At 32.6% G+C, this 14,476-nt stretch overlaps 1 protein-coding gene across 7 annotated transcripts in view; it reads right to left on the bottom strand.

Moving 5' to 3' along the window:
- The window catches only part of LOC106756139 (HEAT repeat-containing protein 6), a 47,800-nt gene extending 38,605 nt beyond the window's left edge, over positions 1-9,195 (bottom strand). For 3 of the 7 annotated variants that reach the window (XM_014638417.2, XM_014638420.2, XM_014638422.2), the window contains exons 1-9: positions 8,821-9,195; positions 8,517-8,612; positions 8,249-8,430; positions 7,030-7,297; positions 6,885-6,952; positions 6,694-6,763; positions 6,211-6,576; positions 1,840-1,919; positions 1,658-1,709 (exon numbers count right to left, since the gene is read on the bottom strand). In XM_014638417.2, coding sequence (XP_014493903.1) covers positions 1,658-1,709; positions 1,840-1,919; positions 6,211-6,576; positions 6,694-6,763; positions 6,885-6,952; positions 7,030-7,297; positions 8,249-8,430; positions 8,517-8,612; positions 8,821-9,012 — 1,374 coding nt within the window. In that variant the 5' untranslated portion in view covers positions 9,013-9,195. The remainder of the gene's footprint in view (positions 1-1,657; positions 1,710-1,839; positions 1,920-6,210; positions 6,577-6,693; positions 6,764-6,884; positions 6,953-7,029; positions 7,298-8,248; positions 8,431-8,516; positions 8,613-8,820) is intronic. The other 4 variants (XM_022778798.1, XM_022778797.1, XM_022778799.1 and 1 more) reach the window with 4 other exon arrangements.
- Positions 9,196-14,476: the final 5,281 nt, after the last annotated feature.

Here is a 14,476-nt window from a genome sequence, read left to right as displayed (position 1 = left end):
GAACAATGTAACATTTTGGTTAACTGACTTAAGGAAATTAAATTGAATGGACAGTGAGGGACAAAAAGAACAGATTTCAGAGTGAGAGAGGGAGACAGGGAGACTTGACCGACTCCTTTTGAACAAGTTTTAGAGCCATTGGCCAGGGTAATGAAATGGGGTTTTTCTAGGAGGGAAAGGGTTGAGAACAATGAGGTATTACCAGAAATGTGATCAGAAGCACCCGAGTCAATTACTCATGAATTTGGACCTTCCATGGATTGAGAAATGCAAGCTGTGGACATACTTGGGGACTGAGATGATTGCGCCAAGTTGTTAGACTTTAATCGCAGATACTCTTGATACTCTTCCTTAGTGAACTTGGAGTTGGAAGAGGAAGTTTCAGCCTTAGAGATATTGGCTGTTTTTGAAGGGAAGCCATGCAAGGAGTAGCAATTTTCTTGGGTGTGACCCACCCTCTTACAGTAAGTGCACTGTGGACGTCCTCGACCTCCACGTCCTCCTCCTTAGTGCCATGTCCTCCTCTTCCTCTTGTGGCAACCATGACAGATGGTTCCAGTGTTTCATGAGCTTCTTGAGATTGAGGCACTGGAACACGAAGAAGACGTGTGGTCAAGTCTTCCAAAGTTGGGACCTCATGGCTTGTCAGAAGTTGGTCTCTGATGTGATTCAAGTCTGGATGCAAAGCACGGAGGATCATCACCATATAATACTTCTCAAGCTTCTTCTTGATGTCTTCCGAGGATTCCTCTTCCAAGAACATTCTCAACTCCTCCACAACTGCTTGGGCTTCAGTCATGAAGGAGACCATATCATGATCTGTCATTTTGAGACTTGCAAGCTTGTTTGCTGTATCATAGAGACGTTGAATATCATTAGCATAAATGCTTCGAGCTTTCTTCCAAAACGAGTGACATGTTTTGAAGGCTCTAAAAGATATTAAAAGTCGTGGTTCCACAGACCGCCACAATAGGACACACAACTGGAAATCTTCTTGTTTCCATTGTTCAGCTCATTAATAACTCTGCAGACTAGCCTAAATGATGATAGCTATGTGTAATGATTCTAACAGTACTCATTTATATACTATAATTTGGCCATATCTTTAATTAATAAAAGATCTCTAACAGACACTATAAGGTCTACACAACAACCATTGTTTCAAAATTTCTACAAAATTAAGGCCCAAGATCACCAAAGTTTATAGAAGAGTGAGGCTAAGTGCAGGTGTAAAGCAAGAAAATGAGAACTGGGGCACCTAAGTGAAATTAAAGGGAACAAAAGTGTAACTAGTAGACGAGCTGGGAAAATGTTGACGAGTAGTGACTGTACTGAGAGAAAATAAGTAATAAGCAACGAAGGGTGTATTTGTTGGGAGTGGAGAATTGGTTAAGTTGTGAGAGACTTGGCCTCATAGAAGCATAGAACTGCTTCATCTTTCTTCTTCAACACTTCAGACTTTCATCTAAATAGTTGGGTTTTCATTTTGCTCTTGTCTCTGATTTTCAATCCTTATAAGTTGGTAATGAACAGGGCACCCAATTTTATCTTCTAATTCCAATAACAAGCCAGAATAACATCATATAGGACATGTGTGCACTATAATATTATGTCAAAATATGTGACCATTAAAATTCAAATAGAAATTGTCATTTACCTTCAAACAAGGATCAAACAGCAAGCATGTCATTAAAGTTGCATCATGCATCCTATGAAAATACAAATTTAAAAAAAAAAAAAAAAAAAAAAAAAAAAAAAAAANGTTAGAAAACAACATCAAATGGAGAAAAATATTAGAGTTTGATTGCATTCACAAAAGGAGGAATGGTTAGGCCATACCTTGCTTGTAGTGCATCACTGGTTGGCAAAAGCAAGGACCATTGCATGGATAAAGATTTAGAATCAGCTTGACAAAGATCCTTCCCATCCCAACATATAAAAGAATAATAAGAAAAAGAACAATCAATCACCACAAAGTTAGCAAAGCTTATAAGTCATAGATGATGTCATCCAAGCAAGTTAAACAATAAAGACAAAAAATTATATATTTATCTTTTCCTTTTGAGTTATTGGAGCAAGAAAGGGTAGCCAAAACTCAAAATTTGGAATGGGTTTTTCTTCCTATTGAAAATGTCTGGAAAATTAAGGAACAAGAAATTGGTTCTCTGGCCTTTGAAAATGTAAAAGGAAACAATTACATTGTGCTCTCGAAAGTGATTCTAATTTTTTACATTAAATAATGGAAGTGATTCTAACAAGACATTGGAGGAAGTCACCAGAGAAGATCTCAAATAAAATACTTGAACTATGTAAGAACAAAAGAATTACTTTATTGATAACTATCACACACAAGTTACATTCTATGCTCTCTATTTGTAATAATCAAAACCTTTAAAATAAAGAAATAAAAATATACCAAAATGAATAGAAAGATTCCAAAGATATTTTTTTCCTAATTACTAAGGATATATTGAGAATTTTCTATCCTAAAAGCTACTATTTAAAACAAACAATATTCATAAAATCTTGGTTTTTATCCATGCCAAATGGAATTTTGTGATGAACATAGCCAACCTCACCTGGTGCGAAAAGGCTTGTTGAATTAATTGGTTTCTAACCAGTGTTATCAATATCGGATACCGAAAATATCGGAGATCCCAAAAATCTTTTATAGTTATAATGGAAATCATATCGGGTTATGACGAAAACATTGCTGCCAAAAGAAATATAATATATGCATTTAAAATAAAGTACAGAAATATAATTATAATGCAAAATAGGTCNATTATGTGTGTTGAAATGTAATGTTCTTCATTATTATTAATATTTATGCAGGGGAATTTTCTATTAGGTTTTTTAGGAGCTTCCTGACCTTTTGGTATGCTGAACTATTGTCTCCTATAAATGCANTAGTATGTTGTATCAGAAGTTTAGGTGAAAATAAACCTTTTTAGCTATTCTCAACTCTTTAAGTATGGGATGTTTTTGAAATGCCTTGGCCATTGGCCATTATTATTGCTAGAAAATAGGTATACTTTTAGAAAATATAGAAATGGAGAAGAAACAAAAAATTAAAAATGCAGGTGGTATTTGAGAAAAAAAAAAATTCTTGTAATCTGCTGCATTGGCGGAGGTGGTGGCGATAAACAACGAGGCAAAGGGAAGCATGGCTAAAGAAGAAGAGAGGGGTGTTCAGGGTTGTTAGAATAATTACTAAGTCTACTTATATTAGTGTAGTCAGAAGGACAAAAGTAGGGAGTAGTGTGTTGGGTTATCTCTAATTATTGAACCTAATGGTCTAGGACAGTTCCTTGACCTTCCATCTTCCTATTGTATCAACTTTTTATCAATATAAATAGTAGAACATGAGAAGGGTCCATTGAGCCCTCAAGAATATATTTTATCAGTTTTAATCTCAAGTAGGGTATTAGGTTGAATGATTTTAATAGGCCTGGCCCAATTTTTTTAACTGTATCAGTAGGGTTTTAAACCCAACAAAAGACAAAGCTAACACGGCAGTCTCCAATTAGGGTTTCTTCTCTGATTTCCTCTCTATGCTACTTCCTTTCTTACTTCTCCATTCCACCTCCACCAGCCGTTATACAAAAAGCAGCTGCCATGGGCCACCACGAGAAACCTGATTCACCACCACCTAGTTGGGGAGGCAGGTTGCAAAACCGCCATCAGTTTCCGCCATGGCACTGCATAATCGAGTTTTAATAACACTCTTTCTAACACCACAATGGAATTCTACACCATTTACATAAACTGAGCTTCTAGCATTTCGTTTTTTTACATCAAGTAATGTTGACATATATTAGCGCAGGTGAATAATATTGCCACAAAAATTGTACTTCAAACAGTAATGACCTATATTATACATTATTAAGTTCAATATGAAAAAAAAGACATACAAATCTACCATACTAAGTGGAACACTACAATGTTGAGATGATTATAATATTAATAATGTTATTGTGCAAGGCTTGTACTAGTTGAACTACACTTGAGCTAGACAAGATCATTAGTTCCTTCGATGATCCGATACATCATTTGAACTAACATATCTATGTCCAAAACACACAGAGATACAAATACTTACAGACACTTCCAGAATTCATATTCAGGAGGTATATATATATATATATATATATATATATATATATATATATATATATATATATATATATATATATATATATATATATATATATATATATATATATATATATATATATATATATATAGACACACACACACATGTAGGTCAACTCACTCAAATTGTGATGGACTAGGATGGCAAAAAAATTTGTACATGTAGATATCCGCAAGTAAAATCTATGACAAATATTAAATGGGTACTTTTAATGGATATCTGCGGATAATAGATACAAGTATTTAATTAACGGCACTACAAGTACCTGCTACTTACTAATAATTATTAGTGAATTTTATGTGAATACTTTTTTAAAAATTCAAGTGATCAAAATAAAATCATTAGTGAAAAATATATGAATCATGGAAGAATCAAATTTGACTTCATATATTTCTATTTTTTATTTAGACCTATGAGTTTGGAGTTATTATGCAAAAGATTAATTTTTTAAAAATTTCATCTTCATACAATTCATTCAAATTTATGTAAAAGACACTGTAGTTGACAAGGAAATCTACCACAGATTAGTTGGCAAACTCATTTGTCTCACACTAGACCTGATGTTACATTTGCAGTGAGTCTAGTTAGCCCGTTCATGCATCAACCGAAGGAGATTCGCTTATGATTGCATTAAGAATTGTGCAATATCTAAAAGAGACTTTGGGCAAGGGAATTTTGTTCAAACGAAATGCAAATGTAAATCTAGTAGTAGTATATGGAGATGCTAACTATCTTTTGTCAATTGTGGATCAAAGATCAACTACTAAATATAGTACTTTCCTTGGTAGGAATCTTGTAACTTAAAAGAATAAAAAACAAAATACAATAAGATCCCGTGTTTGAGCAGAGTTCAAGACAATGACAAAAGGGATATGTGAACTACTATGGCTGAAAATCATCTTTGAAGACTTAAGAATAAAGCAAGATGAACCAATGAGACTTCACTATGATAACAAATTTGTTAGTAGCATAGTCCATAATCCAATACAACATGATAGAACCAAACACATTAAAATTAATCGACATTTTATTAAAGAAAAATTAACAAAGGGGTTGAATAGCAATAACTTTGACATCATTATTTCAATAATGGGAATGGAAAATACATATTTACCAACTTGAGGGGAGTATCAGCAATCATATTTTATTACTTCCATGTTTAGCAGATTATAATTAAAGTGTATAATAGAAATATCCCTAAATCATAGGGATATGATTATATTCCTGAATCATAGGGATCTAATTACGTTAAATGTTGCTATTATATTTCCTAAATTAGTTTTCCAATCTTGTATATATATCTAATGTGTTCAAAGCAATAAAACCATTCTATTATACCCTAATATTTGATATGGCATCAAAGTCATTTAAAACCCAACCTAGTCAAGTTCATAAGGATTGTTGTAATCTCAAACTCGAGATGTTCATCCATTGACGTGATAGGTGTGTTAGAGATCTCACATCAACTATGCATAACGTTGAATTATAATATATCAATAGAGTGCAATCCTCACCTTACAAATCGATTTTGTCAAGTTGAGATAGACATAAACCCTTTCACTAATATGAACCAAGTTTCAATACCATCTCAAATATAGAATGATTTTATTTCTTTGAATACATCATATGTGTGAGTGTGTGTATACAAGATTGGAAAACTAATTTAAGAAATAAAATAACAGTAGTTAAGAAATACAAAAATAGAACATAATTTTACAAAGGCGGTTAATTAGAGATATAGTTGATTAAATTTGTAACAAACTGAGCATAGTTACCATCTAAAATCCAAATTAGGATGGAGTGTTAAGAATTAATTGTACGTAAACATATATATCTCTACACTGAACTGATCTAAGGTTTTCAAAATTATCCAACAAAACCATAATAACAACAATCAAATAATGGAGAAGTTGATGACAAAAAGGTAAAGTTAATGGTTCTAATTTGTTCAAAAAATACATCATAACCAAATTGTTTCTCTCATTCTAGACTTTTCACAATTAAATTTCAAGCAAGACTCAATTTAAAGTTATGAGACAGTTTTGCAAATTTACCTGTATGCAAGTTATGGCAGCTACTCTAACCCTTGAGTTCTGCACTCTGCCACTATCATTAGCTGATCCATCTCCATCACTAAACTCTGAATCTGAAGACGTAACATTAATAGTAGAAGACTCACTATCTGACATGTATTGGGAATGCCTAACACTACCGTGCTTCACATTCAAACAGTCCCTTTTGCGCAAGTGTGGAGGCCTATATGTACCATGATCTGATTTTTTTAGTAGTTCCCTGCTTGCCTTGGGACTCATACTACTAAGCTCCTTCTCCTTGTGACCAACAAGCAAATAAGTACCTGGTGTTCTACCTGAAAGGCCATAAACTAAGAACATTCGCAGAACAGCAACAAAAACTGACACCTGGAGGAAAAGTAAAACAAGTCACAATGATTAGGGGTATAACATTTCTTTATTCATTGTATTAAAATAAAAAAAAAATAAAAAAAATAAAAAAATAAAAAAAAGTCTTAAACTTACATGATCCGAAACTGCACATTTTGGATCAATGAGGATAAGATGTAGACAGCACAGAAAAGATTCGTAAAACCTACAGAAAAGATGCATGTGACTTGCAGCAAAGTATAAAAATAATGACATATGGCCAAAGTATGAACTACGCATGAGTTTCATCAATGATTTCTAATAAGTTCCTCCAACATACAGATTACCTGGACATAGCACTATCTTCCACAACAGGGGGCTTTAATGCCAAGACGTCCATTGTTTTCCTGAACACCTGTTTCAAAAGAGACTAGTTCAAAAAAATCCTACAACTAATAGTTTTACAAAATGAAATGCAGAATTATNATACACCTCAAGAATTGATCTCCAAATGTCAACAGGGAAGGATGACCCAGCTCTTGAGATTGCTTCACCGAGCATCTCAAAAGCCACTGTCTGTAATTCACTGGAACTTCTTTCTGTGGAAAATCTCATATTAATCCCAGTTGATTTTTCTTTACAAATTGAATGAGGCATCCAAAATGGCACACCATGAGAGCAATCGATAACATCAAGTAAAAATTTAACCAGTATAATATCTTCAGATTGCAACCATCTTCGATGAGATATAATAATAAATCTGGAGAGGGAGCAGATTTTGTAGAGTCAATTAAAAGTATCATTTACTAAAGAAAAAAAGTTGAGAGTACTACAGTAAAAGCAGCAAAATAAAGAAACATTTTAATAGTATAAACTCAAATTTTGGAGCAACGCCATATAGCTCTTTCAAGCAATAGAGGTCATGTTATTGAGTAAACAGTATTTTCTCATTCATATTTAAAAACATAAAATGACAGAACGCATTAAAATACATACACCAGAAACTTGGAAAATTGCAAACTACAGAAGCATATTTATAGGATTTGAAATATATGATGAATTACCATATTATCACTTTGAAAAAATCTTCAAGAAAATAAAATCCTACAAAAAGTTCTAGAGAATAACACAAGGCACCTCCAAACCCTTAAGGTGTAGAGCTAATCCCCTTTCAAGGACGGTACCCTGGACACAAGGTGGTCGCAGTAGCAGATTTGAACCCTATACTAAAAAGCAAAGTCTGGGCACTCAAGAGCTTAGGTTGCCGCATACCCAGGGCAATAACTAGCAATTAATAAATAATAATATACTATTAGGATACATAAAACAAATAAAGCACAATGGCCACAATCCACAATTTATCTAAACCAGAATGGAGAAAACAAAAATTACTACTATCATTTTAAATAAAGGAATACATAATTCAACATTACTGACGAGAAAAAGAAAAGTCACTTGTCTTATATTTATCATATATAATAGAAAAGCAACAAGGTATCAGATAAAAATAATAAAATACATAATCTCAAGATTTTCAAATAGGTAAGGTAGAAATTAGAGAAGAGTCTGTATTAATCAAAAGTATGTTGTGTCTACTATGCTTTTCAAGTAAAAGCATTACTACAGCCTAACAGTTCGAAAAGTGGACGTATGTAAAGTGCCTAGGAAAGATTACATCATGCATCAATTGTTTTTCAGAGAATGAGAAAACCTNACAGCCTGTAAGCACTCAATGGCAGGAACTATTGTAGTAGTACTGCAAATTCCACTTATATCGCAAATAGCAGCAACGTTTCTAAGAAAAAGATTCAGCATCTTCCCAAAACAGCTAAGGACACTACTATAAGAGGAGAAATTTAAATCGAACGAGACACATCGGCATATATCATGAATCTGCAATAAGAACACAGGCAACAATATCACTTACAAGAAAATGTCACCAATGTACAAGTTTATACAAGGCCTAAGAAAACACATACCAGGCGTGATGTCTGTAAATAAATACGAGTACAATCTTCTTCATCTGAAGAAGTTGCAGCAACCAATTCCATCATAAACAAAATGTCGGACAAAACCTTGGAGAAAAGAAATTAAACAACAAATCATGTGTACATTTATAACAAGTGAGAAGGGAGTGCATAATTTAAAGCATGTTTGCAAAGCCGAAAAAGCAGTTCAATAATATGGAAAACGAGAAAGCTATAACTACTTTCCGTCATCCGTTTCCGAACACGCTCTAAAACCTCGCAAGCATTTACGTAAAGGAGAAAACGAAGAAGATACCTCGTGAGAGGGAAGTTCAACCGCGGCGGACACCAAAGCGTTTGAGTGTGAGAGAATGAGATTGTCGAGCAATTGCACATTGGAATTGCGAGGAGGAATCGTTAGAGTTTCATCCCTCAGTGTCAAAAACGCAGTTCTCCATGACCTAGCCAACGACGTCGGTGCCGCTCCTTCAAATCCCTTACCGGCCATGGAAGAAATGACGATCAGGGAATAGAGTTTTCAAGTTTTTACTCACTCATCACTTCTGACTTAGGTGGAAATTGATTCAATGAACACCTGAGACTATTGTGAATAATAGACAACAATGGCAGTGCAAAGGGGAAAAATTCAGTAATAGCAAAGTCTTGCCAGCTTCCACAATTGGCCCCTTGTTTGATCAAGATTTGTTATAGAAATTTTTTATTTGTTATATATATATATATATATATATATATATATATATATATATATATAAAAAAATATATATATATAGTGAAAAAAAACTGAAAGGTAAAAATTTACATAGATTAAGAAAATAATTGTTCCTAAATTAAATATAACTAAATTATAAATGTTTAGAAAGTCTAATTTTATATACTATTTTCTATTACACCATAAGACCAATAATGGAATTTCTCTCTTGGTATCAAATTTCAGTTTAAAAAAAAAATTTATCCATTAAAACATACTTTAAAAATAGAAATATTTTAATAACTTTTATTTTTAATTTAAAAGAAAAAAAAAACAGAAATTATTGAAATATTTTTAATCTTAAACTTTAGAATTCATATTACGTGAATTTTTTTTTAATTAATTTAGTGAGGTTACATAATTAGCAAACTCTATATATAATAATTATATATTTAATTGCTTTATTTTTATATAATAAACTATAATATATACGCATTAGTGAGATCTTTGTAGGTTCATGGAGTTTTTCTTTTTGGATCTCAATAATTTCCTTTTTGATATTCGGATTTATATAATTTGATTACTTTTAAATTTTACAATCTAAAATTCATTATAAAAAATTGTATATTTTGAATTATATCATCTGAAATATATTTAAATAAATAATACATTTCGATTAATCTGAAATTATTTATTCAAACATAGAACGAATGGTTTTGTTCTTTCTGTTCCTTTTTCATTATAATGTATTATTCATGTTAATTTTTTTAATTGAGAAAATAAAGTAAAATGTTATATGCTCGAAATTTGGAAAGGGACACCGAACTTAAGAGTCGTGGAAGCCATGGGAGGAAGACTTTTTGGTTAAGATAAATTTACATCGTACATTCTAAAAATGTAAATTTATATTATATAATTTGAAAAATAAATTTATAATATGAATTATATAATCCAGAGTGTTTGTGAGTCTGAGTGTTTAAAAACCTAAGAGAAATTTGTGACTGAGTGCAAACACTTAAAAACCGTGAGAGTGCAGTAGTGACATGTGAGATTAAAACAGCATAGGAGAGTGCTTTCCAATTCTTGATCTCATGATTGAATAAATTATTTGACTTGTTTATGCTGGTTTTTGAAAATTGTCACTGCACATATTCCAGAATTCAATCTTCTGCTTCATTGAGATTTAAGTCCAATTTGTGAAATTCAGTTTTGCCTTAATTGATGTCTAAAGTTGTAGTAATTTTTTTTCTTTGAAGTTAATCTTTACCATCCAATTAGGCTTGTGCAATTACTGACTGTTTTGGGTGAATTTCATATGGTCAAATGATTTTATTTGGTTCAAGTTTATTAAGCTGGTTTAAACTTTTAAAAGCTGACCACAATCATATTGCATCACGTCATCTTTCATTCATTGATTTGATCAGATTAGTCCACTGATTTTGGTTACTTTAGAACATTGTTTTGATCAGTTTTGATTAAGTCCTTAATCACATCCAATTTTGAATCTGGTTATCTCTCAATTCCAGTTTGTAATTGATATCATGTTGGTATATCTGCTGGATTTTGGTGTGATATATTTGTGCAGATTGCCCTTGGAAAGCTGAAAGAAAAGCAACATTGTAGAATGCAGTGTAGGTCTGTTAGTGTGTCCATTTGGTCCATTAATTGAGAACAAAGTTAGTAAAGTGCATTAAAGAAGACCAAGACCGAGAGAAGCAATAAAGTGCAGCAAAATAGTGTTGGTATTGGTGTAGTAAATCCGAGAGAGAATGGTTCAATGTGCAGAATTTTAAAACCTTTGTGAAAGAACTCATTAAAGAGGGCAAGTCATTAATTAAAATTTTAAGTGGATTCTTTCATAGAGAAATTGAATTTAGAGAAAACCTTGTGAGGCTCTTAGATTAGCAAAGAAAAAAAGAGATTAAAATAAGAGAAGAGGAAGAAAGAAAAGAAGAGGAAAAGATAAGAAGAAAAAGATAGATTAAGAGAAAAGAAGAGGTAAAGAGAAAGCAAGAGAGAAGAGAAAGGGAAGAAAAAGAAGAGATAGAAAAGGAAGAATTTGAAAGAAGAGAAAAAGAGAGGAAAGAAAAGGAAAAAGTGTTACGGAGAGCAACTTCTACTTCCACAATTACAATAGAACCAAGACTTTTATGGGGAGGTTTCCAATCCTTTTAACTTTTTTCCACTTATCATTGAGTTTTCAAATTTAACTTTTCTTTTGAAAAAGTTGTCATTCCATCCTTTACAATGTTAAAATTTTAAACATGTGGCAATTAACAACTTGAGTTATGGTTACCTTTGTGGTTACAACTTACTCAAGACAAAAAGAAAATTTTAGAAGAAGTAAGGTTTCTTAATTCTATTAAAAGTAAAAATTTCAATATTAGGAAGCCTTCTTCTAAAAATAATTTTCTATATATCTTATTGATACAAATAAAACTAATTAGAGATATGTTTGATGCTTATTACAGATTGATATTTGATCCCGAAGAGATTCATCTCGAGCCCAACAAAAATAAAGCCATTTCAAGATGGCCTACCCCCAAGACTATGAGGAGTCTCGTCTAGAAAATCTTTAGATATCCTTATAATAAAGGCGACCATCATATTTGAGGACAAATCCTTCTTAAGTCATGTGTTAGACATGTGGTAGACATAGGAGGGATTTTCGTCCTTATAAAGTCATGTTATCACCTTTGTAATGGCAATTTTGAGTTTAATAAGAATTGGGTTTTCTGTAGAGAGTACTCCGAAACCCAATTCTTCCTTGAAAGTCTGGCTAGAGAATCCAAGGGATCGTCCTCTAGCCACCTTCCATTCATTCGACTCAATCTCTCATTTCCTTCATCTCATACTCAACCCTAAACCCTCGAGCTCTTCATTCTTCTGCCTTCCACCATCGAAGCACTATCTTCTCCAATCTTCCTTTGCCTCATAGTGACTGTCATCAACGATCCATCTTCTTTTCAATTTGTGCCTTCACTTACTTATGCAAGTTCCTAACAAAAGTAGCTTTGGCAATATCGTTTTCATTAGTCATAGAATAAATATTAGGCAAAGGTAACAAATCTAAGGGAGTTAGAGGGTTAAAATCATATACTACCTCAAATGGAGACATACAAGTAGTAGAATGAACTACCCTATTATAAGCAAATTCCACATGAGGTATCCATTCATCTCAAGTTCTCAAATTTTTATTTACAAAGCATCTAAGGAGTTGAGAAAAAGCTCAATTTTCTACTTTACTTTGTTCATCTGTTTGAGGATGGCACATTCTAGACAAGCGAGGTTTTGTACCTAACTTACTCCACAACCAAAAATGGTTAACAAATTTTATGTCTCTATCCGACACAATGCTCCTTGGAATACCATGTAATCTCACAATTTCCTTGAAAAATAAATTGGCCAAATGGTTTGCATCATCACTCTTATGGCAAGAAATGAATTGAGTCATCTTTGAGAACCTATTTACTACAACAAAAACATAATATTTTCCGTTTTTGGTTCATTGAAGTCCCAAAACCAAATCCATAGAAATAACGGTCCAAAGAGAGTCAAGAATAGGTAATGACATAAAAATTCCATGATGTATGGATTTAGATTTAGCACGCTTACAGTAATGCATCTATTACAAAAGGAAAACACGTGTTTCGTACGAGACCAAAAGAAATGATCATGTAAGATATCAAATGTCTTATGAATACCAAATGTCCCATGAACCTCCTTTCATGGGCTTATGTGACAAATAATTCTCTCATTGGCCTTTTAGACAAATACAATTTAGTTCCCTTAAAAAGAAATTCATCTTGCCTATAAAAATCATTAACAACTCCTTTTCACGATCTTTATAAATTTTTCCAAAATCATTATCATCATTATACAATTCCTTAAACATTTCAAAACCAAGAACTTTAGTTTCGACCATGGACAATAAGGCATATCTCCTAGATAAGCCATCAACTATAATATTTTCCTTGTCATGTTTATGCTTAATAACATAAGAAAATTGTTCAATAAATTCTACCTATTTGGCATGTCTTTTATTGAACTTGCATTGACTTTTAATGTATTTAAGTGATTTATGATCACTATAAATTACAAATTCCTTAGGGAGAAAATAATGTTGCCAAGTGTGCAAGGCTCTCACTGAGGCATGTAACTCCTAATCATAAGTGGAATAGTTTCTTAGTACCTCTGTCAACTATTCACTAAAATAGGCTATAAAATGCCCTTTTTGTAAGAGAAAACCTCTTATGCAAACATTTGAAGCATCACACTCTATCTCAAAATATTTTTCAAAATTTGGTAAAGCTAAGATAGGTGCATATGTGAGTTTGTGTTTGAGACTATCAAAAGCCTTTCGTTGTTCCTTTCGCCACTTAAACACCACAACTTTCTTAATAATTTCATTTAATGGGACTACAATGGTGCTAAAATCCTTGACAAACCTCCTATAGAAATTATTGAAGCCATGAGAACTTCTCTCTTCACTTATATTCTTAGGAGTGAGTCAATCCTTAAAGACCTTTACTTTTTCTACATCAACTTGCATTCCTTTAGAGCTAACTACAAACCCTAGGAAAACAATTTCATTTATACAAAAAAAAACATTTTTTCATATTGGCATATAGTTTCTCCTTCCTAAGCACTTCTAAAACTTCTCTTAAGTGCCCCAAGTGTGAATTTAGTGTTTTGCTATATATCAAGATGTCATCAAAATACACAACAAAAAACTTACCAATAAAATTTCTCAACACATGATTTATTAATCTCGTAAAGGTACTATGTGCATTGGTTAACCCAAAAGGCATAATCATCCATCCATACAAACCAAATTTTGTTTTGAAAGCAATCTTTCATTCATCTCCCTCTCTCACCCTAATTTGGTGATAACCATTTTTCAAATCTATCTTTGAAAAATAAAAAACACCACACATTTTATAAAACAAGTCATTAAGTCTATGAATAGGATGTTTATACCTGATGGTGATGTTATTGATGTCCCGACAGATCCATCTTTCTATGGAACAAGGATGACTAACGTGACACATGGGCTTAAGCTCTCTCTAAGCCATCCTTTCTCCATGAGTTCCTCCATTTGCTTTTGTATTTCTTTAACCTATTCTGAATTGCTCTTATAGACTAGCCTATTAGGAAGGGATGCACACATAATAAGGTCCATGTTGTGTTCAATACCCCTTTTAGGAGGTAAGCTATGAGGAACGTCTTTAGGGAAGACATCCTCATACTCCTTGAGAAGTTG

Source organism: Vigna radiata, chromosome 2, assembly GCF_000741045.1.
Source record: "Vigna radiata var. radiata cultivar VC1973A chromosome 2, Vradiata_ver6, whole genome shotgun sequence".
Taxonomy (NCBI): Eukaryota; Viridiplantae; Streptophyta; class Magnoliopsida; order Fabales; family Fabaceae; genus Vigna; species Vigna radiata.
Note: the sequence above shows the minus strand (reverse complement) of the source record. Positions and strands in the feature narration are given on the sequence as shown.